We start from the raw sequence: 26,531 nt of genomic DNA, 5'->3' as shown, positions 1-26,531 counted from the left end.
TTGGAATTTTTAGTTATCATTATCAAGCATTCATGGATATCTAATGACATTATGCTACACACCAGAACACATTTTCTCGTCAAAGTTTGTGATGATTGGATGAGAAAATAACTAGTCAAAGGTAAATAACAGTTAAGTTTTTGTTATTGTATCTGATTAACATAATATTTAAAAGAAGAAGAAAGATTACTGGGTATTGTTTAAATCAGGAAGTCTTATTAGAGGAAAGGAAAAGCAAGAGCGTGTTGAAAGAATAGTAGCATTTAGAGCAAAAAGTAGAAGACATATTTATCAGAAGCAGGGGGATACGTAATGTGTTCTTGTAGCAGTAAACAAAATTCACTTGTAAGAGGAGATAAGGTGGTAGCTTCATGGTGTCGCATTTTGAAAGCCAACCTAAGATTTTAGCCTTTTTTAAAAAAGTCATTTTTTAAAACAGTGGGCAGTTTTAACAACTGACTAGTTGGACTTTAGAGCAGAAGTCTTCATACTTTATTTTAGGAAGACTGATATGAGCACATAGTATGGGATGGTTTGTAGGAAAGAGACCAGTTAAAAGACTCTGGAAGTAGTTTTAGAAACCAAGAGATTAGAAGTGCTAACTTATTAACATCTTGCAATATATTCAAAAGAGAAAGAGTGTAAAGAAAGTGAAAATTCACTATACAGGGAATCAAAAGCTGTCTTGGAGTAGTGAGTTTAGGTCATTAGAGTATCGCTAAAAAGGAAGGCTTAATTATAGTGACTTTGAAGATGATCATAGAATTTTAGAATCTAAGAGAAGAGGAAATATTCCAAGTTGTACTCATCACTCAACTTCCAGAAGCCAGATGCAAATTTTTGCATATATGTACATACACATGTATAGAGGGAGACTTTGCCTTTTATTAGAACAGGGATTGGCAAACTACACCTTGTGGACCAAATTTGATCCATTGCCTGTTTTATAAGATTTTTCAACTAAGAATGATTTTTCATGTTCAGATGATTGAAAAGAAACAAAAAATTTTGTGATGTGGAAATAATATGAAATTCAAATTTCAGTGTTCATAATTGAAGTTTGGTGGGAGCACAGCCGTACACATTTGTTTATGTATTGTCTGTGGCTGTTTTCCAACTACAGTGGCAGAGTTGTGTAGTTGCCATGGTGGCCTGCAAAATCTAAAATATTTCTTACATGACCTTTTATTTTTTTTTTCTCTTTTTTTTTTTAATATTTTTTTTATTTTTTATTTTTTTTATTGTAAACAAATGGGATACATGTTGTTTCTCTCTTTGTACGTGGCGTAAAGGCATACCATTTGTGTAATCATAAATTTACATAGAGTAATGTTGTTTGATTCATTCTGTTATTTTTTCCCTACCCCCCACCCGTCCCACCCCTCTTTACCCTCTATACAGTACTTCCTTCCTCCATACTTGCCCCCCTCCCTAACCCTAACTCTAACCCTAACACTAACCCTTCCCTCCCCCCCATTATGTGTCATCCTCCACTGACTAGCGATATCATTCGTCCTTTGGCTTTTTGAGATTGGCTTATCTCACTTAGCATGATATTCTCCAATTTCATCCATTTGCCTGCAAATGCCATAATTTTATCATTCTTTATGGCTGAGTAATATTCCATTGTATATATATACCACAGTTTCTTTATCCACTCATCAATTGAAGGGCATCTAGGTTGGTTCCACAGTCTGGCTATTGTGAATTGAGCAGCTATGAACATTGATGTGGCTGTATCTCTGTAGTATGCTGATTTTAAGACCTTTGGGTATAGGCCAAGGAGTGGGATAGCTGGGTCAAATGGAGGGTCCATTCCGAGTTTTCTAAGGAATCTCCATACTGCTTTCCAGAGTGGCTGCACTAATTTGCAGCCCCACCAGCAATGTATGAGTGTACCTTTCTCCCCACATCCTCGCCAACACCTGTTGTTGCTCGTATTCTTGATAATCACCATTCTAATTGGGGTGAGATGGAATCTTAGGGTGGTTTTGATTTGCATTTCTCTTATTACTAGAGATGTTGAACATTTTTCCATATGTTTGTTGATTGCTTGTAGATCTTCTTCTGTGAAGTGTCTATTCATTTCCTTCGTCCATTTGTCGACTGGATTATTTGAATTCTTGGAGTAGAGTTTTTTGAGTTCTTTATAGATTCTGGAGATTATTGCTCTATCTGAAGTATGATTGGCAAAGATATTCTCCCACTCTGTAGGCTCTTTCTTCGCATTGCTGATAGTTTCCTTTGCTGAGAGAAAGCTTTTTAGTTTGACTCTATCCCAGTGGTTGATTCTAGCTTTTATTTCTTGTGCTATGGGAGTCCTGTTAAGGAAGTCTGATCCTAGACCAACAAGGTGAAGATTTGGACCTACTTTTTCTTCTATAATCGGCAGGGTCTCTGGTCTGATTCCGAGGTCCTTAATCCATTTTGAGTTTAGTTTCGTGCATGGTGAGAGATATGGGTTTAGCTTCATTCTGTTGCATATGGATTTCCAATTCTCCCAGCACCATTTGTTGAAGAGGCTATCTTTTCTCCATTGCATATTTTTGGCCCCTTTGTATAGTATGAGAAAATTGTATTTATTTGGGTTTGTGTCCGTGTCCTCTATTCTGTACCATTGATCTACCTTTCTATTTTGGTACCAATACCATGCCGTTTTTGTTACTATTGCTTTGTAGTAGAGTTGAAGATCTGGTATTGCAATACCCCCTGTTTCACTCTTCCTGCTAAGAATTGCTTTAGCTATTCTGGGTTTCTTATTCTTCCAGATGAATTTCATAATTGCTTGCTCTATTTCTGTAAGTTACGTCATTGGGATTTTAATTGGAATTGCATTGAATTTGTATAGCACTTTAGGTAGTATGGCCATTTTGACAATATTAATTCTTCGTATCCAAGAACATGGAAGATCTTTCCATGTTCTAAGGCGTTCTTTAATTTCTTTCTTTAGTGTTCTGTAGTTCTCATTGTAGAGGTCTTTCACCTCTTTTGTGAGATTGATTCCCAAGTATTTTATTTTTTTCAAGGCTATTGTGAATGGGGTAGTTTTCCTAATTTCTCTTTCTGAAGATTCATCAGTTATGTATAAAAATGCGTTGGATTTATGGGCATTGATCTTGTAACCTGCTACTTTACTGAATTCACTTATGAGTTCTAAGAGTTTTCTGGTGGAACTTCCAGGTTCCTCTAAATATATAATCATGTCATCAGCGAACAGGGATACTTTGAGTTCTTCTTTTCCAATTCGTATCCCTTTAATTTCTTTGGTTTGTCTAATTGCTCTGGCCAGAGTCTCAAGAACGATGTTGAATAGAAGTGGTGAAAGAGGGCATCCCTGCCTTGTTCCAGTTTTTAGGGGGAATGCTTTCAGTTTTTCACCATTTAGAATGATATTAGCCATGGGCTTAGCATAAATGGCCTTTACAATGTTAAGGAATGTTCCCACTATCTCTATTTTTTCTAGTGTTTTGAGCATGAAGGGGTGCTGTATTTTATCAAATGCTTTTTCGGCATCTATTGAAATAATCATGTGATTCTTGACTTTAAGTCTATTAATGTGGTGAATTACGTTTATTGATTTCCTGATGTTGAATCAACCTTGCATCCCTGGGATGAAACCCACTTGATCATGGTGCACTATCTTTTTAATATGTTTTTGTATGCGATTTGCTAAAATTTTGTTGAGAATTTTTGCGTCGATGTTCATTAAGGATATTGGTCTGAAATTTTCTTTCCTTGATGAGTCTCTGTCTGGTTTAGGTATCAGTGTGATATTGGCTTCATAGAATGAGTTTGGGAGGGTTCCCTCCTCTTCTATTTTATGGAATACTTTGAGAAGTATTGGAATGAGCTCTTCTTTAAAGGTTTTGTAGAACTCGGCTGAGAACCCATCTGGTCCCAGACTTTTCTTTGTTGGTAGGCTTTTGATGACTTCTTCTATTTCAGTACTTGAAATTGGTCTATTTAAATTGTTTATGTCCTCCTCATTCAGTTTAGGCAATTCATATGTCTCTAGAAACCTGTTGATGTCTTCGAAATTTTCTATTTTGTTGGAGTATAGATTTTCAAAATAGCTTCTAATTATGTTTTGTATTTCAATCCTGTCTGTTGTGATATTTCCTTGTTCATTCCGAATTTTAGTAATTTGGGTTTTCTCTCGTCTTCTCTTTGTTAGTGTGGCTAAAGGTTTATCAATTTTGTTTATTTTTTCGAAGAACCAACTATTTATTTTGTCAATTTTTTGTATTGTTTCTTTTGTTTCAATTTCATTGATTTCAGCTCTGAGTTTAACTATTTCCTGTCTTCTACTACTTTTGGTGCTGTTCTGTTCTTCTTTTTCTAGGGCTTTGAGCTGTAGTGTTAGGTCATTTATTTGTTGAGTTTTACTTCTTTTATTAAATGCGCTCCATGAAATAAATTTCCCTCTAAGTACTGCTTTCATAGTGTCCCAGAGATTTTGATATGATGTTTCTTTGTTCTCATTTACCTCTAAGAATTTTTAAATTTCCTTCCTAATATCTTCTGTTATCCATTCATCATATAATAGCATATTGTTTAATCTCCAGATGTTGGAATAGTTTCTATGTTTTACTCTTTCATTTATTTCTAACTTTAATCCATTATGATCTGATAGAATACATGGTAGTGTCTCTATCTTCTTGTATTTGCTAACATTAGCTTTGTGGCATAATATATGGTCTATTTTAGAGAAGGATCCATGTGCTGCTGAGAAGAAAGTGTATTCGCTCTTGGTTGGATGGTATATTCTATAAATGTCCGTTAAGTCTAAATTATTGATTGTGTTATTGAGATCTATGGTTTCTTTGCTCAATTTTTGTCTGGAAGATCTGTCCAGTGGTGAGAGAGGCGTGTTAAAATATTATTGTGTTATGATCTATTTGGTTTCTGAAATTGAGAAGGATTTGTTTGACATACATGGATGAGCCACTGTTCGGGGCATAGATGTTTATGATTGTTGTATCTTGCTGATTTATGCTTCCCTTAAGCAGTATGAAATGACCTTCTTTATCCCTTCTGACTAACTTTGGCTTGAAGTCCACATTATCGGAAATGAGGATGGATACTCCAGCTTTTTTGCTGAGTCCATGTGCATGGTATGTTTTTCCCCATCCTTTCCCCGTTAGTCTATGGGTATTTTTTTCTATGAGGTGAGTCTTTTGCAGGCAACATATTGTTGGATCTTTCTTTTTAATCCAGTCTGCCAGTCTATGTCTTTTGATTGATGAATTCAGGCCATTAACATTCAGGGTTATTATAGAGATATGATTTGCTTTCCCGGTCATTTGGTTCATTTTTTAAATTTTATTTATTTATTTGTTTGATATAACTTGTTTCCTCCTTTATTTGACAATTCCTTTGGGATAATTCCTCCCTTTGCTGATTTGCTTCTTTGTTTTTCATCTCTTCCTCATGGAATATTTTGCTGAGAATGTTCTGTAATGCTGGCTTTCTTTTTGTAAATTCTTTTAGCTTTTGTTTATCATGGAAGGATTTTATTTCATCGTCAAATTTGAAGGTAAGTTTTGCTGGGTATAAGATTCTTGGTTGGCATCCATTTTCTTTCAGGGCTTGAAAAATGTTGTTCCAGGCCCTTCTAGCTTTTAGGGTCTGGATCGAAAAGTCTGCTGATATCCGTATTGGTTTCCCCCTGAATGTAATTTGGTTCTTTTCTCTCACAGCCTTTAAAATTCTGTCTTTATTTTGTATGTTAGGTATTTTCATTATAATGTGCCTTGTGTGGGTCTGTTGTAATTTTGTGTATTTGGAGTCCTATAAGCCTCTTGTACTTGATTTTCCATTTCATTCTTCAGATTTGGGAAATTTTCTGATATTATTTCATTGAATAAATTGTTCATTCCTTTGGCTTGTTTCTCTAGGCCTTCCTCAATCCCAATTATTCTTAAATTTGGCCTTTTCATGATATCCCGTAGTTCTTGTAGATTCTGTTCATGATTTCTTACTATCTTCTCTGTTTGTTCAACTTTGTTTTCAAGGTTAAATATTTTGTCTTCAATGTCTGAGGTTCTGGCTTCCAGGTGTTCTATCCTATTGGATATGCTTTCTATGGAGTTTTTAACTTGGTTTATTGTTTCCTTCATGTCAAGGATTTCTGTTTGTTTTTTTTTCAATATCTCTAACTCTTTATTGAAATGATCTTTTGCTTCCTGTATTTGCTCTTTTAACTGTCGATTGGTGCGATCATTCAATGCTTGCATTTGCTCTTTCATCTCATCGTTTGCTTCTCTGATCATTTTAATTATGTACATTCTGAACTCCTTTTCTGTCATTTCTTCTGCCATGCTGTCATTGGGTTTTATTGATGTAACATCTAGATTTGTTTGCAGCATTTTCTTTCCTTGTTTTCTCATATTGTTCAGGTATCAGTGGACCGCTGAGATATTGCAGATTTCCTCTATTGACTTACAATGTCCCTGAAGATTTCTATATATATACCCCCTTAGCCTTCAGTAGGCTGAAGTCTTGGAGGAAGTTGATAATGCGGTGCTCCACAAGGAAGCTGCCTCTCTAGGAGTGGTGTCCTTCAGGTGGGGTATAATCCCTGCTAGTGGGCAGAGGTGCCTCCACTTGTTGACCAATGGTCATCCAAAGGGGACCTAGGCTGCGGGCTGAGGCAAGGCCTGTTTGGGCCTAAGTCTCTGGTTTTACCGTCCTTGTGGGGAAACCTCACCCAGCAGGGAAGACTCACCCGGTGGGGAGGTCTCGCTGGTCAGTTCCCTCCTAGAGGTTCCCCTCAATTTACAGCTACCGCCTGGGCTGGGCTGTCTTCCTCTGCAAAGTTCCCAGGGGCCCGGCCCTACCTCCTGGGCCTGGGAGCCTCACCCTTCACAGATGAATCTCCTTAGGCTGCCCCTCCTCAGGCTGCCCCTCCTCAGAGAATCTGCCTGCAGGCCTGGAACCTTCGCTCCGCCCTAAGCCTGTCTCTGTGCGGCTCTTCCACCAAGAAGCCTCCTAGATCCTGGGACCCTACTCTGCACCTAATTGCCTGGCTATGCGGCCCCTCCTCTGAGCAGCCACCTGGGGCCCTGAACAATTGCTCTGAGTCCCAGAGACCCGCCACACGCCTCTTCCTCCAGACAGCCGCCCAGTATTCTGGTGCGGTCACTAGGAGTCCAAGAAACTCACTGCATGCCTTCTCCTCCCACCAACCACCCGTAGCCCTGGGCAATCAATCACTCCGAGTCGAAGTGACCCTCCCCGTTCCTCCTCCTTCTCCAGATAACCCCCCGGGTGTTCAGGAGCGGTCGCTCTCAGTGGCTCTGAATCCACGTGACCCGCTGCACGGGTCCTCTGGGCAATCGCCCGGAGCTCTGATGCAGCTACTCAAGACCAAGCGACCCACCACGCTTCCCCTTCAGGCAGCCCCCCTGTGTTCAGGAGCTGTCATTTTAAGTCCAAACAACTCACCACTCGCCTTCTCCTCTGAGCAGCTGCCTGGAGCGCTATTGCAGTCACTGCGAGTCCAAACGACCCGCCGCGCTCCTCCTCCTCCTCCTCCTACTCCTCCGGGCAGGCCCCGGGGTTCAGAAGTGGTCTGAGTCCAAACAGCTCGCCACGCAGCCCCTCCTCTGGCAACCGCCTGTAGCTCTGGTGTAGTCACTCTGAATCCAAGCGGCCGCGCTCCTCTTCCTCCTCCTTGTCCTCAGGGCAGGCCCCAGTGTTCAGAAGCAGTCGTTCTGAGTCCAAATAGCTCTCTGTGTGGCTTCTCCTCTGGCAACCGCCTGTAGCTCTGGTGCAGTCACTCCGAATCCAAGCGGCCACGTTCCTCCTCCTCCTCCTCAGGGCAGGCCCCGGTGTCCTGAGTCCACACAGCTCTCCTCGTCACTCCTCCCCTGGGCAGCCGCCGGAGCCCCAGTGGTTGCTCCGAGTCCCAGCGCTGTGCCGAGCGGCCTCCTTTACGGCGCTCCCAGTTGTCCGAGTTCACTGCTCCAGCGGGGGGAGGGGTGTCTCGCGGGTCGCTCTACTTCACAAAGTTTCCTGCATTCCGGGACCACCGTCCCATCCGGGACGCCTTCCCCACGGGTGAGAGTCACCTGGCTGCTTTGAGTTGGTCCCAAGTGTCTCAATATCTCCTCTTTTGAATCCTGAGTCCTGGAGCAACATGAAATGCAGCCACCCTCTAGTCTGCCATCTTGTAACCGATGGTCTCTTACATGACCTTTTAAAGAACAAGTTTACCAGTGTCTGCATTTGATTTTGAAAAGGTCTGACTTAGAAAATTTTGAGAACGTCTATTTTTCTTGGCATGTGACTGGTATTGGTAAGTATTTAATTTATTTTTATGAGCCAGATTAATATGTCAGCAAAGGCATAAATTTAATTTAATATTACTACAAAAATCAAATAATACATAGCATACATATTCTAAAACATGAATTTATATTTCTATTGTTATTTTTCAATTTTAATTTCTATAAAGGCAGCATTGTGTGGAATAACAACAATAGCTATTCAGCAATGCAATGTCAAACAGGTCTGCATAGATTCAACCCAGATGCATAAGCAATTTAATCTCATAAGAGAATGTATGTTGAGAAACACAGAATGATGTTGGTCTGCATTTTTCTTTATTGTGTTATGTTTTTATCAGGTTTTAGGTATAAATATTATAGTTGCTTAGTAAAAAGTTTAGGAAATTTAACTTTATTTTGGTGCTTAGGAACAATATGGGGATCATTTATAGTATCTGCTCTTCAAAGAATTCATGCAATTCCACAGCAGAATCATGTGAGCTGGTGCTGTTTTGTGGGGGAATTCCTTCATAACATTTTCTCTTTTTTTCCTAGTGTCTTTAAGCTTTCTATTTCTAATAGTGTAAATTTTGTGAAACTATTTTTCTAGGAAATAGTCCATTTAATGTAGATTTTCAAATTTATTGACATATAAGTCTGCAAAATCATCTCTTAAAAATTTCTTATTTCAATGTTCCTTGCCCCTGATCATTTGCTATTTGTTTTTCAAGTTAGTTAGCTCGAGGTTTGTATATTTTTAAAAAAGATACTTAAATTATATCCAATGTTTTTCTGTTCTCTACTTAAGTAATTTTTGCTTTTGACTTTATTTTCTTTCTTAGGTTTCTGCTTATTTACTTATTTTTCTTCTTTTTTTAAACATTAATATAAATTTATTTTTTAATTAAAATGTTTTTTATTTTTACAGACATTTTGATTTATTGTACACAAATGGGGTACAACTTTTCATTTCTATGATTGTACGCAATGTAGATTCACAACATTCATGTGATCATACATATATATGATATATGGGGTAATACTGTTTCATTCTACTGTTTTTCCATCCCTACTCCCTCCCACCCCTTTCTCCTCTACACATCCAAAGTTCCTTCATTCTTCTCTTCCCCCCCCCCCCGTCACCCCCTTCATTATATATTGTCATGCACTTATCAGAGAAAACATTTGGCCTTTGGTTTTTTGGGCTTGGCCTAGTTCACTTAGCATGATATTTTCCAACTTCATCCATTTCAGCAGATGCCATAATTTTATTCTTTTTTATGGCTGAGTAATAGTCAGTAATAGTCCATTGTGTATATATACCACAGTTTCTTTATCCATTCGTCAATTGAAAGGCATCTAGGTTGGTTCCACAATCTAGCTATCGTGAATTGAGCTGCTATGAACACTGATGTGGCCGCATCACTGTAATATGCTGATTTTAAGTCCTTTTCGTATAGGCCAAGGAGTGGGATAGCTGGGTCAAATGGTGGATCCATTCCAAGCTTTCTGAGGAATCTCCATACTTCTTTCCAGAGTGGCTGCACCAATTTGGAACTCCACCAGCAATGTATGAGTGTGCCTTTTTCCCCACATCCACACCAACATTTATTATTGCTTGTGTTCTTGATAATAGCCATTCTCATTGGAGTTAGATGAAATCTTAGGGTGGTTTCAATTATCATTTCTCTAATTACTAGGGATGATGAGCACTTTGTCATATATTTGTTGATCACCTGTCTATCTTCTTCTGTGAAGTGTCTGCCCATTTCCTTAGCCCATTTATTGATTGGGTTTTTTGTATTTGGGGTATAAGTTTTTTAAGTTCTTTATAAACTTTGGAGATGAGTGCTCTGTATGAAGTGTGTGTGGAAAAGCCCACTCTGTAGGCTCTCTTTTCACATTATTGTTTCCTCTGCTGAGAAAAAAACTTTTTACTTTGAATATAATTTATCGATTCTTGCTTTTATTTCTTGTGCTATAGGGGTCTTGTTAAGGAAGTCTGGTCGTAAGCCAGCGTGATGGAGATTCGAGCCTACTTTTTTTTCTATTTGGTGAAGGGTCTCAGGTCTAATTCCTAGATCCTTGATCCATTTCAAGTTGAGTTTTGTACAGGGTGAGAGATAGGGGTTTTATTTCATTTGATTGCATATGGATTTCCAGTTTCCCAGCACCATTTGTTGAAAAGGCTATTTTTTCTCCATTGTATGTTTTTGGCACCTTTGTCTAGTATGAGGTTACTGTACTTATGTGAGTTTGTCTCCATATCTTCTATCCTGTACTATTGATCCACCTGCCTATTTTGGTGCCAGTACTATGCCATTTTTGTTACTATTACTCTATAGTAGAGTTTAAGGTCCGGTATAGTGATACCTGCATCACTCTTCCTGCCCAGGATTGCTTTGGCTATTCTGGGTCTTTTGTTCTTCCAGATGAATTTCATGATTGCTTTTTCTGTTTCTATGAAAAATGTCATAGGGATTTTAATTGGAATTGCGTTAAATCCATATAGCACCTTTGGAAGTATAGCCATTTTGATAATATTAATTCTGCCTATCCAAGAACATGGGAGATCTTTGCATCTTCTGAGGGCTTCCTCAGTTTCTTTCTTCAATGTTTTGTAGTTTTCATTGTAGAGATCTTTCACCTCTTTGTTTAGATTGATTCCCAAGTTTTTTGTTTTTTTTTTTCGAGGCTATCGCGAATGGAATTGTTTTCCTCATTTCCCTTTCAGATGTTTCATCACTTATATATAAAAATGCTTTAGAATAATGTGTGTTGATTTTATATCCTATTTTGCTGAATTCATTTATGAGGTCTAGAAATTTTCTGGAGGAGTTTTTGGATCCTCTAAATAGAGAAGTATGTCATCAGCAAATAGTGACAGCTTGAGTTCCTCTTTTTCTATTCGTATTCCTTTAATTCCTTTAGTCTGTCCGATTGCTCTGGCTAGTATTTCAAGTATGATGTTGAATAGAAGTGGTAAAAGAGGGCCTCTCTGTCTTGTTCCCATTTTTAAAGGGAATGCTTACAGTTTTTTACATTAAGAATGTTGTTGGCCGTGGGCTTAGCATAAATAGCCTTTACAATGTTGAGGTATGTTCCTACTATCCCTATTTTTTCTAGTGTTTTGAGAATGAAGGGGTATTGTATTTTGTCAAATGCTTTTTCTGCGTCAATTGAAATAAGCGTATGATTCTTATTCTTAAGTCTATTGACAATGATGGATTACATTTATTGATTTATGGATGTTCAACCAACCTTGCATTCCCAGGATGAACCCCACTTGATCGTGGTGCACTATCTTCTTAATATGTTTTTGATACGGTTTGCCAGTATTTTGTTAAAGATCTTTGCATCTGTATTCATCAAGGATATTGGTCTAAAATTTTCTTTCCTTGATGTGTCTTTGCCTGGTTTGGGTATGAGGGTGATATTAGCTTCATAGAATGAGTTTAGTAGGGTTCCCTCCTTTTCTATTTCATGGAATACTTCGACAAGTATTGGAATGAGTTCTTCTTTGAAGGTCTTGTAGAACTCGGCTGAGAATCCGTCTGGTCCTGGGCTTTTCTTGGTTGGTAGGCTTTTGATGGCTTCTTCTATTTCATTGCTTAATATTGATTTGTTTAAATTGTGTATGTCCTCCTGGTTCAGTTTGGGAGGATCACATGTCTCTAGAAATTTGTCAGTGTCTCTGGTATTTTCTATTTTGTTGAAATATAGATTTTCAAAGTAGCTTCTCATTATGTTATGTATCTCAGTGGTGTCTGTCGTGATATTTCCTTTGTCATCATGAATATTAGTAATTTGAATTTTCTCTCTCCTCTTTGTTAGTGTGGCTAACGGTTTATCTATTTTATTTACTTTTTCAAAGAACCAACTTTTTGTTTTGTCAATTTTTGATTTGTTTCTCTTGTTTCAATTTCATTGATTTCAGCTCTGATTTTACTTATTTCCTATCTTCTTCTAATTTTGGTTTTTGTCTGTTCTTCTTTTTCTAGGGCTTTGAGCTGTAATGTTAAGTCATTTAGTTGTTGACTTTTCATTCTTTTCTGGAATGCGCTCTATGCAATGAATTTTCCTCTTAGTACCACTTTCATAGTGTCCCAGAGATTATAATATGTTGTATCATCATTCTCATTGACTGACCTCTAAGAATTTTTTTATCTCCTCCCTGATGTTTTCTGTTATCCATGCTTCATTCAATAGCATAGTATTTAGTCTCCAAGTGTTGGAGTACTTTCTATTTTTTATTTTGTCATTGATTTCTAATTTCATTCCATTATGATCTGATAGAACACAAGGCAGTGTCTCTTTTTTTTTGCATTTCCTAAGGACTGCTTTGTGGCATAACATATGGTCTATTTTTGAGAAGATGCTTCTGAGAAGAAAGTGAATTCACTCGTTGATGGATGGAATATTCTATGTATGTCTGTTAAGTCTAAGTTATTGATTGTGTTATTGAGTTCTATGGTTTCTTTGGTTGGTTTTTGTTTGGAAGATCTATCCAGTGGTGACAGCGGTGCGTTAAAGTCACTCAGAATTATTGTTTTGTGGTCTATTTGATTCCTGGAATTGAGAAGGATTTGTTTGATGTACATGAATGCACCGTTGTTTGGGGCATAAATATTTGCAATTGTTATGTCTTCCTGATTTATGAAGCAGTATGAAATGTCCTTCTTTATCCCTTCTGACTAACTTTGGCTTGAAGTCACTTTATCTGATATAAGGATGGAAACCCCCACTTTTTTACTGAGTCCATGTGTGTGGTAGGTTTTTTCCCATCCTTTCACCTTTAGTCTGTGGATGTCTTTTTCTATGAGATGAGTCTTGCAGGCAGCATATTGTTGGGTCTTTCTTTTTAATCCATTCTGCCAGTCTATGTCTTTTGATTGATGAGTTTTGGCCATTAACGTTCAGGGTTATTATTGAGATATGATTTGTATTCCCAGTCATTCGGGCTTATTTTTGGTTTTTAATTTGGCTTGATTTCTCCTTTGAATGGATTTTCCTTTAAGGTAATTCCTCCCTTTGCTGACCTACATTGTTGTCTTTCATTTCCTCCTCATGGAATATTTTGTTGAGAATATTCTGTAGTGCAGGCTTTCTATTTGTAAATTCTTTTAACTTTTTTTTTTTATCATGGAAAAATTTTATTTCATCTTCAAATCTGAAGGTTAGTTTTGCTGGGTATAGGATTCTTGATTGGCAACCATGTTCTTTCAGAGCTTGAAATATGTTGTTCTAGGCCCTTCTAGCTTTTAGAGTCTGGACTGAGAAATCTTCTTATATCTATATTGGTTTCCCCTACATGTAATCTGATGCTTTTCTCTTGCAGCCTTCAAAATTCTATCTTTATTTTGTATGTTAGGCATTTGCTGGGGTCCAGCCCTAGCAGGAGTCCATGGGTTCCACACTGGTAAACGGGGCGCGGGGAGACAGCGTCGGCGATGGATGGAGAATGAAAGACACAGACTCTAGTTCTGGTGCAATCAATTCCACTTTATTCTGGGGAAGGCTGGGTTTATATACTTTTTCTTCAGGCTATGATAACAGGCTTATGATTAATAAAATCAAAGAAGTTTCCAAAGCATAGGCAGAAATTGTTTTTACTGAAAGATTATGAGAAAACAGTAACCTTACAGATAATCCTTACTTAATCACAATTATTTTAAGCATATCTAACTACGTCAATGAGCTAATACAATGTTTATTTCCTTAATATCTAAACTCTGTATGACCTAAGACTATTCTTACTATTTTTGCAGTAAAGCGATAGACAAATAATCTCATGTGACCATGTCTACTAGGTCCATCTGGTTAATATCTAAATTGCTGAATTAAGGGTTACAGGAGGGCAGCGGTCCCAATGGTTATAATGTACCAACGTTTATTATAGGGGTGACATATTCTTTGTAGGAAGGAAGGAATGTTGTGAAACATTATTTTTTTTTACCTTACCACCGCACATAAACACAACCATCATCTGGATTAAACCACCCTGTAGGAGACAGGGGGAGATCTATGTCTACCTTCTCTAAGGGCTTGCCTTTAGGGGGGTACCAGGGCTTGCCATTGATAAATTAAGCTAGTCCATATCTAGTAGCTACTGTGGGAGGTGCTTTGTGCTTAGAACTTGGGGAAACATTGTTTTCTATAAGTTTCTGTGCCCCAACAGGTTCTGGCTGTGCCAGTAAATGCAGTGTTTGATTTTTAACATAATAAAAACATTCTCCTGTAGTGAGGTTAACATCACAGGGTTTCAACATGTGTTTTGTCTCCATGATGTTTTTCTGGAAATTTGTAGAATTATTCCCATCACCTCTAGCAAGATCCTCAGACTGAAGTGAGTAATATATTATTAGGAGAACTCCACAGAATAACATCCAAGCTAGGGAGGCATACATCTGGCTACAATCCTTTTAGGATGAGTCTCTGCAATCATCCTTGAGTGGAACTCTGTCAAGCACTGCAAGGAAAGCCAGGTGCCCCCGCAGGCATTTTCATTATAATGTGCCTTGGTGTGGATCTGTTGTGATCTTGTGCGTTTGGTATTTTGTAAGCCTCTTATATTTGATTTTTCATTTCATTTTTAGGTTTGGGAAATTTTCTGATATTATTTCATTGAATAGGTTGTTCATTCCTTTGGTTTGTATCTCTGTGCCTTCCCCAATCCCAATAATTCTTAAATTTGGTCTTCATGATGTCCCATAGCTTGGAGATTCTGTTCATGATTTCTTACCATCTTCTCTGTTTGGGCAACTTTAATTTCAAGATTAAATATTTTGTCTTCATTGTCTGAGGTTCTCTCTTTCAAGTGATCTAGTCTGTTGATGATGTTTTCCATTGAGTTTTTTATTTGGTTTATTGTTTCCTTCATTTTAAGGATTTCATTTGGGTTTTTTTGTTGTTGTTGTTGTTGTTTTGTTTGTTTGTTTGTTTTTTTGAGAATCTCTATCTCTTTGTTGAAATGATCTTTTGCTTCCTGCCATTGCTCTTTCAACTGCTTATTGGTATTATAATTCATTGACTGCATTTGCTCTCTTATCTCATCCTTTGCTTCACGAATCATTTTAATCATGTATAATCTGAAATTCTTTTCTGACATTTTTTCTATCATACTCTCACTGGATTCTATTAATATAGAATCTAGATTTGTTTGGATCATTTTCTTCCCTTGTTTTCTCATATTGTTTGTGTATCTTCCCCTCTAGCAGAGCAGATTTGGGGTATTGCATTTCCCCCCCTATAGGTTTATAGTGACCCTATAGGTTTCCAAAACCTTTTCTTTAAGGGGAAGATCAATATTAGCAGTGCCCAATTCAGACAGTATGTAACCTGAAACCAAATAGCCCCTATGAGGATGTTAACAATATTGTCATAAGAAACAGAATGAGTTCAATTATTGTAATCATTATAACAAATAAATTTACCATAAGGTCTATAGTTTCTAATGGAGGACAAAGAGGATGTGAGTAAAGAAATAATAACTTAAAATTTTTCAGTAAGGAGAAACAAGAAAATCTACACTATAACAGTCATATAAGATTCAAACCTCCCAGTCTTCAGTAGCCTGATGTATGAGAGGTACCTGACAATGAGCTTCCAGTCTCCCACAGGCGTCTCAGGATGGTATTTGCCCCACCTAAAGATGGGAGCTACAACTTCCAGGATTACCCATGATGGCCACTCTGGCTTCAAATGTGTTGGCAAATGGGGAGCTGCAGCTTGGGGTGTGGGCACGGTTGGTTGGAGGTCCTGAAGGCAGGGTGCAATTGGTGGGGCGGGGTACTGGAGGTGGGGTGTTGTCAATCTGGTTGCAGGATCCTGGAAGCAGGGTACAGTCACTCGGTCTTGGGGTCCTGGTGGCGGGGAGCAGTCAGTTGTTGTGAGGTCCCCTGGAGGCATGGGATTATCGGTCAGGCTGAGGGATCCTGGAGACGGGGCTCAGTCAGTCCGGCCAGGGGTCCTACAAGTCCTGGCTGTTGTCTTAAAATGTCGGCAGCCACTTGTAACCAAACCTGCAGGTACTATGACAGTTTTCTTCCAGGCAGCAGCAGGCAGCTGGTGCTCCACTGGAGGTCTGTGGTCAGTCTGCTGACTGCTGTCAGACAATTGGGAGGTGAATCTCAGGCGATGGGTGATGGGTAGGTGAAAGGCAGGCGATGGACAGGTAAGTGGCAGGCAAATTGCGAATGGTAGGCACCAGGGAGCAATCTGCACTCAAAAAGTAGTCCATATGCTGGCAGACTGCAGGTGATCACAGTAGACAAATGGGGTAAACAGCAGGGGATAGGTAAGCTGCAAAAACTGCCTCACCCCGAAACAGATATCCTCTGCTTGAAACACAAGGTATGGAGCAACAAGGAATGCAGCCTCCCTCTAGTCCGCCATCTTGGATCTCTTTTTTTTCCTCCTTTTTTAGCTGGAAATTTAACTCATTTATTTTTATTTTATTTTTGTTGATAAAAGTAGATTTTCTTCTGGTTTACTGTTTTAGATATATCCTCCAGATTCTGTTACATAGCATTTTCATTATGATTACCTTTTTAAAGAATTCTAAACTTTTGTTTGTCCTTCCCATTTTACCTAAGAGTCGTTTTTTGGAAGGTTTTTCAGAGAAAAATCCTATTTTAATTCTTATTAATAATTTCTAGTTTTATTACGTTGTACTCAGTAATGTTTGTAATCTTGTAATGTTTCTATATATGGAACTTGCTGATTCCTTCTTTGAATATTTATTTTTAAATGAATTTTTCCATGTGTGTTTGAGAAGAAGTCTCATTATTGGTTGTAAAGCTAGATATATATATTTATAAGACCTGTCTTACTGATTATGTTATTTATATCTTTTGTATCTTTACTTTTTTTTTCATCTTGATCTATATTGCCAGTAAGAGTGACGTTTATCTCATATTTTAGGTGTATTTCTATTTATATATCCTTATATGTCATATAGTTTGCCTTAAAAAAGCTGTGTTGACTGGTTACATGTCTATAATGGGTTCATGTCTATAATCCCAGAGTTTGGAAAGCTGAGACAGGAGGATCACAAGGACAGCCTCAGCAACTTAGCAATCCCTTAAGTATCTTGATAAGACCCTCTCTCAAAAAATAAGAGGGCTGGAGATGTAGCTCAGTGCTAACGTACCCCTAAATTATGTCCTTCTTTGCCATGTTTCATGCTTTTTAGCTTGAATCTTATTTGTTATATCTATATCTTTTACCCTTGCTTTTTCACTGTTTACATATGTGTGCTATGCCTTTTGCCCATCTCTTTATTTTTATCCTTTCTAAATGATTTTGTCTTTGTGTCTTTTGTATATAACATATAGTTGGGTGACACATTTTATTAATAGATACTTAAACCCATTCATATGTATTGATAAATTTGATGTGCTTCATTTCAATTGTCATTCTTACTTTATATTGTAAATATTAAGTATGTTGTATTTACTTTTTATTTGTTTCTATTATGTGTTTATTTTTTTTTACTATCTTTTAGTGTTATGAAGTTTTATGGTTTCATTCTAGTTTTTAACCTTTGTATTTATACCTTTTATAATGCTCAATGCCTGCCTCCCCCATTCTGTTTTCTTACTTAGCTTTTTACTACATGACTTTTAGTTTTTAATAATGTCCTTTAACTCTCACCTGTTGGTTACACTATTTTCCTCTCTTCCATATTTCCTCCTTTTTAAAATTTGCATCTTGTTTGTATGTTGCTCACAGCAAGAGCATAAGGATTTGATATTTTTCTGCTTACCTGCATAATGAATTTTGGACTTTTGCTACCTTCTAGTTACAGTAGTATAAACTTTTGTGTAGTTTCATTTTTTTTTTTTTAAGTTTTCTGAGGATATATTGGGAGATTTGCATTTCAGGTAGCCAGAATTCTGTCCTCCAAAATTTTAATTTTGTATATAACTCCTTGAATTATGGATAAATGATTGAGACTCTGTCTTTTTTATTCCTTTGCTCTCATCTTAATATTTTTGAGAATAGAAATGCTTATATAATCTATGATATCACTGGAAACCACTAGTTCATATTTATTTTTAAAAGATCTTTAAAATATTTTTATAAATCTGAAACCTTAGTGTACTACCAAAAATGTGTTCTATAAACAAAGAACTGTAATTAGTGTATTATAAATAAAATCTAATAAATAGCTCTTAGGTTCTATTCTTTTGGTTTCAAACTTCAGAAGGCATCAGAATCATCTGGAGAGCTTGTTAAAACCCTCTGTACAGGGCTGGGGTCGTGGCTTAGTGGGAGAGCGCATGGGATACCAAGTTCAATTCTCAGCACCACATAAAAATAAATAAAGGTACTGTGTTCATTTGCAACTTTAAAGCAAAACAAAACACCTCTGTGCCCTGTTCCTAAAACTTCTGATTAATTTGATTTGGAATGGTGCCAACAGTTTATTTTTCTAACGTATTCTCAAATGCTACTGATTCTATTGGTCTGAGAACCAGACTTAGAGAACACCTGCTCTGTACTGTTCATTCACACATTCATTCAACAAATAGATACGCTAGCACAATTCTAGATACTACAGTTACTACAGGAAACAAAAAAGACAAGACTTCTCTGTTGTCTTGAATCTTATTCAAGATGTTTTAAATTAGTCTTTTCTCTGTTCCTGAATGTTCTCTATTCCCTTAACCAAAATCTTGATGACTTCTGAAGACATCTTTCGCTTTCATGCCTGTGTTTTGGTACCTCTGTCTTCTCATCTCTTCCTGCTTTGTTCTTGCCTGTTCAAATCCTCACCATCAAAAAACTGATTTGCAGCATGAATACTACACTGCATTTTAAATTGTATTTTCCTACCCTGAGCCAGCAGCCCTTCATTGCTCTTTACTGTGCTTCTTTTTTCCCAAGACATTTACTTCTAACATACTATAATAATGTACTTAATTGTATATTGCTGGTTATCTTCTTACCTCCTCTCCAGAGAATATAAACAGGGGCAGGGTCTTCACTGATGTATCTCCAACTCATAGAACAGGCTCTAACATAAATGTTCATTCAGTACAGCATTATTTATAATAGTAAAAAGGAGAAAGACAAGTTTTCAGTCATAAATAACAATAACATTGTAGTTATGATTAACATTATCAACAAATGGCAGAGGAAAATTCATATTGGGAGAACTCATAGGAAAACATTGGGTTTTAAGTATTTTTCTTTTTTCCCCTCTAATTTTGAAAACATTTTAAGAAATTTTGAATCTCAGCTTCCATTGTTTTACTAGTTGTATAACCTTGGGGAAATTATTACTTTTCTCTGCCCCCCTTTTTCATTGTCTATAAGATAGGGATGATACTACTGACTTCAGGATTGTGCACATTACGTGAGTAATGTGCTTAGAATAGGGCCTTGCACCTAGTAAGCGCCTGATAAATAGAGCTATTACTATTTTATAACTGAACATAACAGGAGACAGCACTAATAAATATCCTATTCCAAAATGATTAACATTAAGAATTTTAAATTAGAATTAACTGCAACAACTATTTTCTTAAAGAACCAAAAACATAAAATAATTTCTAGCTCTTATGTAAAAACCTCTACTGATCTTCATAACCTAATGTGATCTTTACATCCTATGAATTTTCTTGATATTTGCTTAAAGTTTTGTCACAACTTCATTTATGCATTTGGTATTCAACAAATATTTATTAATTGTCTACTGTGTGCTATGTACCATGCTATAGTGCTGAGTAAGTGAAGACAAAAGGTTCCATATATATTTTTACTAGGTGAGACAGAAAAAAAAAAAAGGCAAACAAAATCCCAAATAAGGTAATTCCATGCTGTGATAAATGTTAGAAAGAAATAAAAGTTAAAAGTGATAAGACAGTAACTGAAATTAAGGGAGGCTGCTATTTAAGACAGAGAGCTACATGTCCAAAAGGAAAGAAAAAGGGAGAATACAATAGAGGTTAACTGGATGGGGGTAAAGTGCTACTTTAGAGAAGACAGTACTTCCTTAGTTGATGACTTTAATGTCACTCAGTTCTCCTTTAATTTAATTGGTCTCTCATGTCAAATATTGTTTTCAGGGCTGTGGTTGTGGCTCAGTGGTAGAGCGCTCAACTAGCACGTGTAAGGCACTGGGTTCAATTTTTAGCACCACATAAAAATACATAAACAAAATAAAGGTATTGTGTTCATCTACAACTAAAAAAATGTCATTTTGAATTATTTTTTAGTATTTTATACTCATATATACACACATAAATATTTTGGTTAAGGCCTTCTGTATGTATATTTAAAACCCTATGTTCATGTTGATGCTTCAAATTCCAATCTAATACAAAAGGTTTCATTGTAGCTTTCCCCCTTTCCTTATTTCTACCCATTTTATTACCCATAATATATGTACTTTTTTTTAGTCCTGGTATATACATAAAATAGTTGCAACCCTATGGGAAAAAAAAAATGCTGGATGAGTACAACTTTAGTGCACCATTCCTTTCATCTTTATACTTAGACTATAATTAAGATTTCGTTTTCCAAACTTACTTAGGTTAGTTCTTTTTTTCTCCTTCTCTTCATTTTAGTGTGTTTGTGTTATACAGTTGTAATATAGTTAGGTTTATATGTTATATTTCATTTGGATTTTATCTAATTCCTGATTGATTTTATTCTGTATTTTGGGTCTCTCTGTGTGGGTGTACTTGTGCGAGTAGGTACATATATCATTGCCATAGTTAGAAACATTAGAACTGTGCTGAAAGGATTTACAGAGAAGAATATTGCTTGCTCTTCATCCCTACTTCTTTCTTATTCCCCACTCTTCTTTTTACTCCTATCCATCCACATAAAAGGTAACCAGTCTCATTTGAATATTTTGTTTACCTCTTTCTTCCAAGGCTGACCTTCAGACAAGTTCTCAGCGTTTAAATCTTTCAGCTTCCAATGCTGCAGTGGCTGAACTTAAACCTGATTGTTGTATTGATGATGTCATACACCACGAAGTAAAGGAAATTGGAACACACATGTAAGGATTCATTTTACTACTTGGCGTTTACTTATGCCTTTATTTGAGATTTTTGCTTTCTATTTAACCTTATATCTAAGAACCCATGTCCAAAGAAATTTTAAATTCCATAATTGCATACTTACCAAAAAAAACTTTAAACAAAATATTTAATTTCTAGGGGGAAAATCTAATTTATCGTTTATCTCTGGCTTGAGTTTTGCATCTGTGATCTTACTTAAAAAGTGAAAAGCCAAGCACATATTTAAAACCTACTTAGTACTCTAAATTTACATTTATAATCTTTTAAAAATGTTAGCAACTGATGTTCATTTTTCAGTTCTCTATTTTACTGGTGTATATACTCCCCTGAGAATTCAGAAATATAGAACCAAAGTAAGACAAGCTGTGAAAAATTATCTCAAAATTTGTGTAGTTGGCCTGTGAATATATTTGAATGTGGATGCTCATTTCTTTCAGTGTGAAAGACAAATAGGAACATTTCAGCCATCTGAAGTAATTTTAGACTTCTCTATCTCTTTCAGCACTCCACACCCAGTCAATTCATTCAGTCCTATTAGTTCTTCTAAATATTTCTTGTTTATCTCCTTTACTTCATCTGTATTTCCATTATTCCTTTTGTTTCTCTTTTGCTCATTAAAGCATATTATACAGCTAATATATTAAATATCTATAATACTTATTTGTTCAGTTAATTTTGATGACAAGCTCTATTGTAGGCACTTTTTCTATGTAGTCTGTGATTGGTATGAGACTTGGAGCTAAATTTCCTAATGTTCAAATTTCTGAACCATCATTTATTTATTAATTATGTCATCATTTACGTTTTCAATGACCTATTTCTTTTTGAAAATTCTGACTTCATATATGTTTTTCAGAGCCCTCCACAATCTAATCCTTACCAACCTTTTGTCACCCTTCTCACTCTCTCTACGTTGCAGTCATGTGGACTTCTTTCACCTTCAAACTCCATAGCTTGAAATGTGTTCCCTTACAAAGGAATGCCTGTAGCATTTTATATAATTTATATCTAACTTTTCATCATATCTCAGCAACATGATTTCCTTAAAGAGATTTTCCTGACCTTTGTGACCTTTACGTATAACTAATTAATTTTTAGTCTTTCATATTTATAATTACTTGAGTGCTGCCTTCCCTGATAGAATACAAAGTCCACAAAAATCTGTATTCCCAGAATCTGAAAGAGAACAGTGGTCAATATTTGTGAAATTCATTTTATTAAAATGATAATATTTAAATCCCCATTTTACAGAAAATGAGACTCTTGTAAAATTAAACAGCTAGTTTAAAAGACAGAACTCAAATCTGAATCTAGTTTCAAAACCTGTTCCTGCAAATACTTCCCACTGTAAGTATTTGAGGGCAGGTACATGTTTCATCAATTTGCTCCCTAGCCCCTGGCATAGTCCTAATTTAGAAATCAAATTGCTTAATAATTTTACCACTTAGTACAAAGTTGTTAAAATATTAATATATTTATTTTCAGTTTTTTCATGTGTATATAAACAAATACATAAAAGTAATTTAAATAATTTACAAAATTTTTATATTATTTGGGATTTTATCCTTTTCAGTTCCCCATGAACATTTTTCTACATCAGTGAGTATTCTTTGAAAACATATTTTAAAATTTTTAAAAAATTTTTTTTAGTTGTAGGTAGACACAATACTTTTAATTAACTTTATTTATTTATTTATTTATTTATTTATTTATTTTATATGGTGCTGAGGCTCCAGCCCTGTGCCTCACATCTAGGCAAGTGCTCTACCACTGAGCTACAACCACAGCCCTGAAAACATGCTCTTTTAATGGTTGCTTTGGAAGGGTATGCTTTGTTTAACATAATATTGGGCATTTAGATTGTTTTCAATTTTTCACAGTAATAAATAACATAGTATTTAATACTTTAATATTTGCTTTGATTACCTGAGGTGGGTTTCTATGGGAACATGTAAGCAATTTAAAGGCTCTTTATCCACAGATGGTTTTTTAAGTTCCTTACAAATACCATAAGACTGCTAGAACTAATGAACAAATCAGCAAAGTAACAGGTTACAAAATCAACATGCAAAAATCTATAAGTTTCCTATATATCAGCAATGAATCTGCTGAGAAAGAAATTGGGGAAAAAAGCAACCCCTTTCATAGTAACCTAAAAACAACACCAACAACAAAAAACTATGAACAAATTCTAAACAAGGACATAAAAGACCTCTATAATGAAAACTAGAGAACACTGAAGGAAGAAATTGAAGGAGACACAAAAATATGGAAAGACTTCACATGTTTATGGATAGACAGAATATTGTTAAAATGACCATATATTACCAAAATCAATATACAAACTCAATGCAGTCTCTATCATAATTACCAATACATTCTTCACAGAACTAGAAAAACAGTCCTAAAATTCACTGGGAGGAGTTAAAGGTCCAGAATAGCCACTGCAGTTCTAATATGCTACAGAGCTATAATAGTAAAAACTGCATAGTTCTGTAATAAAGACAGACACATAGACTGTAGAACAGAATAGAAGACACAGAGACAAACCCAAATACATATAGTTGTTTCATCCTTTACAAAGGTGCCAGAAACATACATTGGAGAAAAGAGCTTTTTCAACAAATGTTGCTGGGAAAACTGGTTATCCATATATAAAAGAATGAAACTAGATTCTTATCTCTCATCCTGCATGAAATTCAACTCAAAATGAATCAAAGACCTAGGAATTACCAGAAATTATGCAACTTCTAGAAGATAGTGTTGGGTCAGCACTCTAACATATAAGCACAAGCAACGACCTCATCAATAGGACTCTTAACGCTCAGGAAATAAAACCAAGAATTAATAAATGTGCTGGCATCAAATTAAAAAGCTTCTGCACAGCAAAGGAAATAAGAATGTGAAGGGAGAATCTTCAAAATGGAGATCTTTGCTAGATGCTCTTCTAGTAGAGGATAAATATCTAGAATATGCAGAGAACTCAAAAAACACTAAAAAAAATAGCCTAGTTAATGGCAAATAAACTAAATAGACACTTCTCAAAAGAAGAAATACCAATGACCAACACATACATGAAAAATGTTCAACATTATTAGCGATTAGAGAAATGCATATCAAAACTGTACTTATGGACTGGGGATATAGCTCTGTTGATAGAGTGCTTGCTTCACATGCACAAGGCCCTGGGTTCAATTCTAAGCACCATTAAAAAAAAAAAAAAAAAAACTAGCATGTTTATCTCATTCCACTTAGATTGGTAGTCATCCAGAGCACAAACAATAATAAATGCTGGAGAAGATGTGTAGAAAAAGGAACTCTAATACTGTTTGTGGAATTGTAAATTAATACAACCACTAAGGAAATTCATATGGAGGTTCTTCAAAAGTCCAAGAATGGAAACACCATATGACTCAGATATCCCTTTCCTCATTATTTATCCTAAATAATTAAAGTCAGCATACTATGACAATACATGTATGTCCATGTTTATAGCAGCATAATTCACAATATCCAAAATATGGAACCAGCCTATTTCTGTCAGTGGATAAAGAAAACACTGTATGTATGTGTGTATATGTGGAAATATATATATACACACACACAAAATACACAATTCATCCAGCAAGAAGAATGAAATTATGCAGGAAAATGGATGGATTTTTTTTTTTACTCAAAATAAGCCAAATTCAGAAAGTCAGGGGTCATATTTTTCCCATGTGGAAACTAGAGAGAAAAAGAGAGGTGGAGGTGGGGTAGTCTCATGAAAATAGAAGGAAGACCAGTAGAGTTAAAAGAATGGAAGCAGGGGGAGGGAGGAAGAGAAGGAAAGGGGAAATACTACAGAATGATACCAACCAAATTATATATATTTTTTGTTAGCAAAATTATATTGTAATATTTTATGCATGTATGAATATGTAACAGTGAATAGCATCATTATATATATGATTGTAATGCGTTAATAAAAAAAAACTTAAAAATAAGTTCTTTACAACCACTAGCAATGAAAAGTCAGTTTTCTAAACCCTCACCAAACCTGTTATCACTTACAATTTCTGTTAAATCTTGATAGTTGGAAAAATATTATATCATTATTTTGTTTCTTTAACTTTTCACATTTTGAACATTTTTACATTTTTGTTAGCCATTTATATGATTGTGGTGTATATATGTGCCTTTTCTCATATTTTGAGTGAGATATTTTGTTTATTCACTTAAGAGAACCTATTATATATTAATACTTTTATCATCACATATTTTTATAAGTATTTGATCCCAACTTTTAATCTGCTTTTTCATTGTTTTAGTGGTTTTGGTTTTTTTTTTTTTATTTGTTCTTTTTAGATATTCATGACAATAGAGTGTATTTTGACATACATACCTACATACATGGAGTATAACTTCCCATTCTACTGGTTGTATATGACGTGGGGTTATACAGGTCATGTATTCATATATGAACATAGAAAGTAATGTCCAATTCATTCTACCGTCTTTCCTATTCCCATCCACCCTCCCTTCCCTTCATTCCCCTTTGTCTAATCCAATGCACTTGTATTCTTCCCTTCCTCTCATTGTGTTTGTCTTAGCATTTTTGATTTATTCCATTTAAAACCATTTATGTTAAAAAGCCTATCCTAGAATTTCTTTTAAAATCTTTTTTTCCCTAGTTTATAGGTACTTAATCTTTTATATTCAAGTATAGGACTATTCTGAGATTTGTTTTAGAAAGTATTTCACATTTCCAGGAAAAAGTATATGACTTCCTACTCCAAAAATGCTGTTTTAGTTTACTAATCAGAGCTTTCTTGTTTATATATTTATATCCACATCTGCTAGAACTTTTTTCTTTTCCTGCTCTAATCTCATTTGGCTACAGTTTCTCATCACAGATACAAATGGTTTTCACATTTGTCAAGCAGAATTGAGGTGTGTTACATTTACTATTAAGAAATAAGAGAAATTTTTTATACCATTAAGACTTTTTTCTTTTTCAGCCTGGTGTGTGCTGTGAGTTATACAACTCAGGGTGGAGAAAAAATGTACTTTAGAAAATTCTTCAAATTTCAGGTATTGAGTATGACAATGATAAATGACTTTTAGGTACTTTTTATTTTCCTAGAAGTGTAGTAATTTTGCTTTTCTGGAGAAAAAATAAGCTCCAAATAAATCGAATATTTCATTACTTGGGTTTGTCATATAACTAGTAATTTAAAGACAG

The 26,531-nt window shown here is 35.8% G+C and overlaps 1 protein-coding gene and 1 pseudogene across 5 annotated transcripts in view; one reads left to right on the top strand and one right to left on the bottom strand.

Moving 5' to 3' along the window:
- Positions 1-26,531, bottom strand: part of LOC306664130 (high mobility group protein B1-like) — a 642,241-nt pseudogene that overhangs the window by 51,435 nt on the left and 564,275 nt on the right. The gene's annotated exons all lie outside the window — the stretch shown is intronic.
- Positions 1-26,531, top strand: part of TRAPPC13 (trafficking protein particle complex subunit 13) — a 55,957-nt gene that overhangs the window by 16,853 nt on the left and 12,573 nt on the right. For all 4 annotated transcript variants that reach the window (XM_079144882.1, XM_079144881.1, XM_079144880.1 and 1 more), the window contains exons 5-6: positions 21,158-21,285; positions 26,308-26,380. In XM_079144882.1, coding sequence (XP_079001008.1) covers positions 21,158-21,285; positions 26,308-26,380 — 201 coding nt within the window. The remainder of the gene's footprint in view (positions 1-21,157; positions 21,286-26,307; positions 26,381-26,531) is intronic.

Source organism: Sciurus vulgaris (assembly GCF_902686455.1).
Source record: "Sciurus vulgaris genome assembly, chromosome: 6".
Classification (NCBI taxonomy): Eukaryota; Metazoa; Chordata; class Mammalia; order Rodentia; family Sciuridae; genus Sciurus; species Sciurus vulgaris.
Note: the sequence above shows the minus strand (reverse complement) of the source record. Positions and strands in the feature narration are given on the sequence as shown.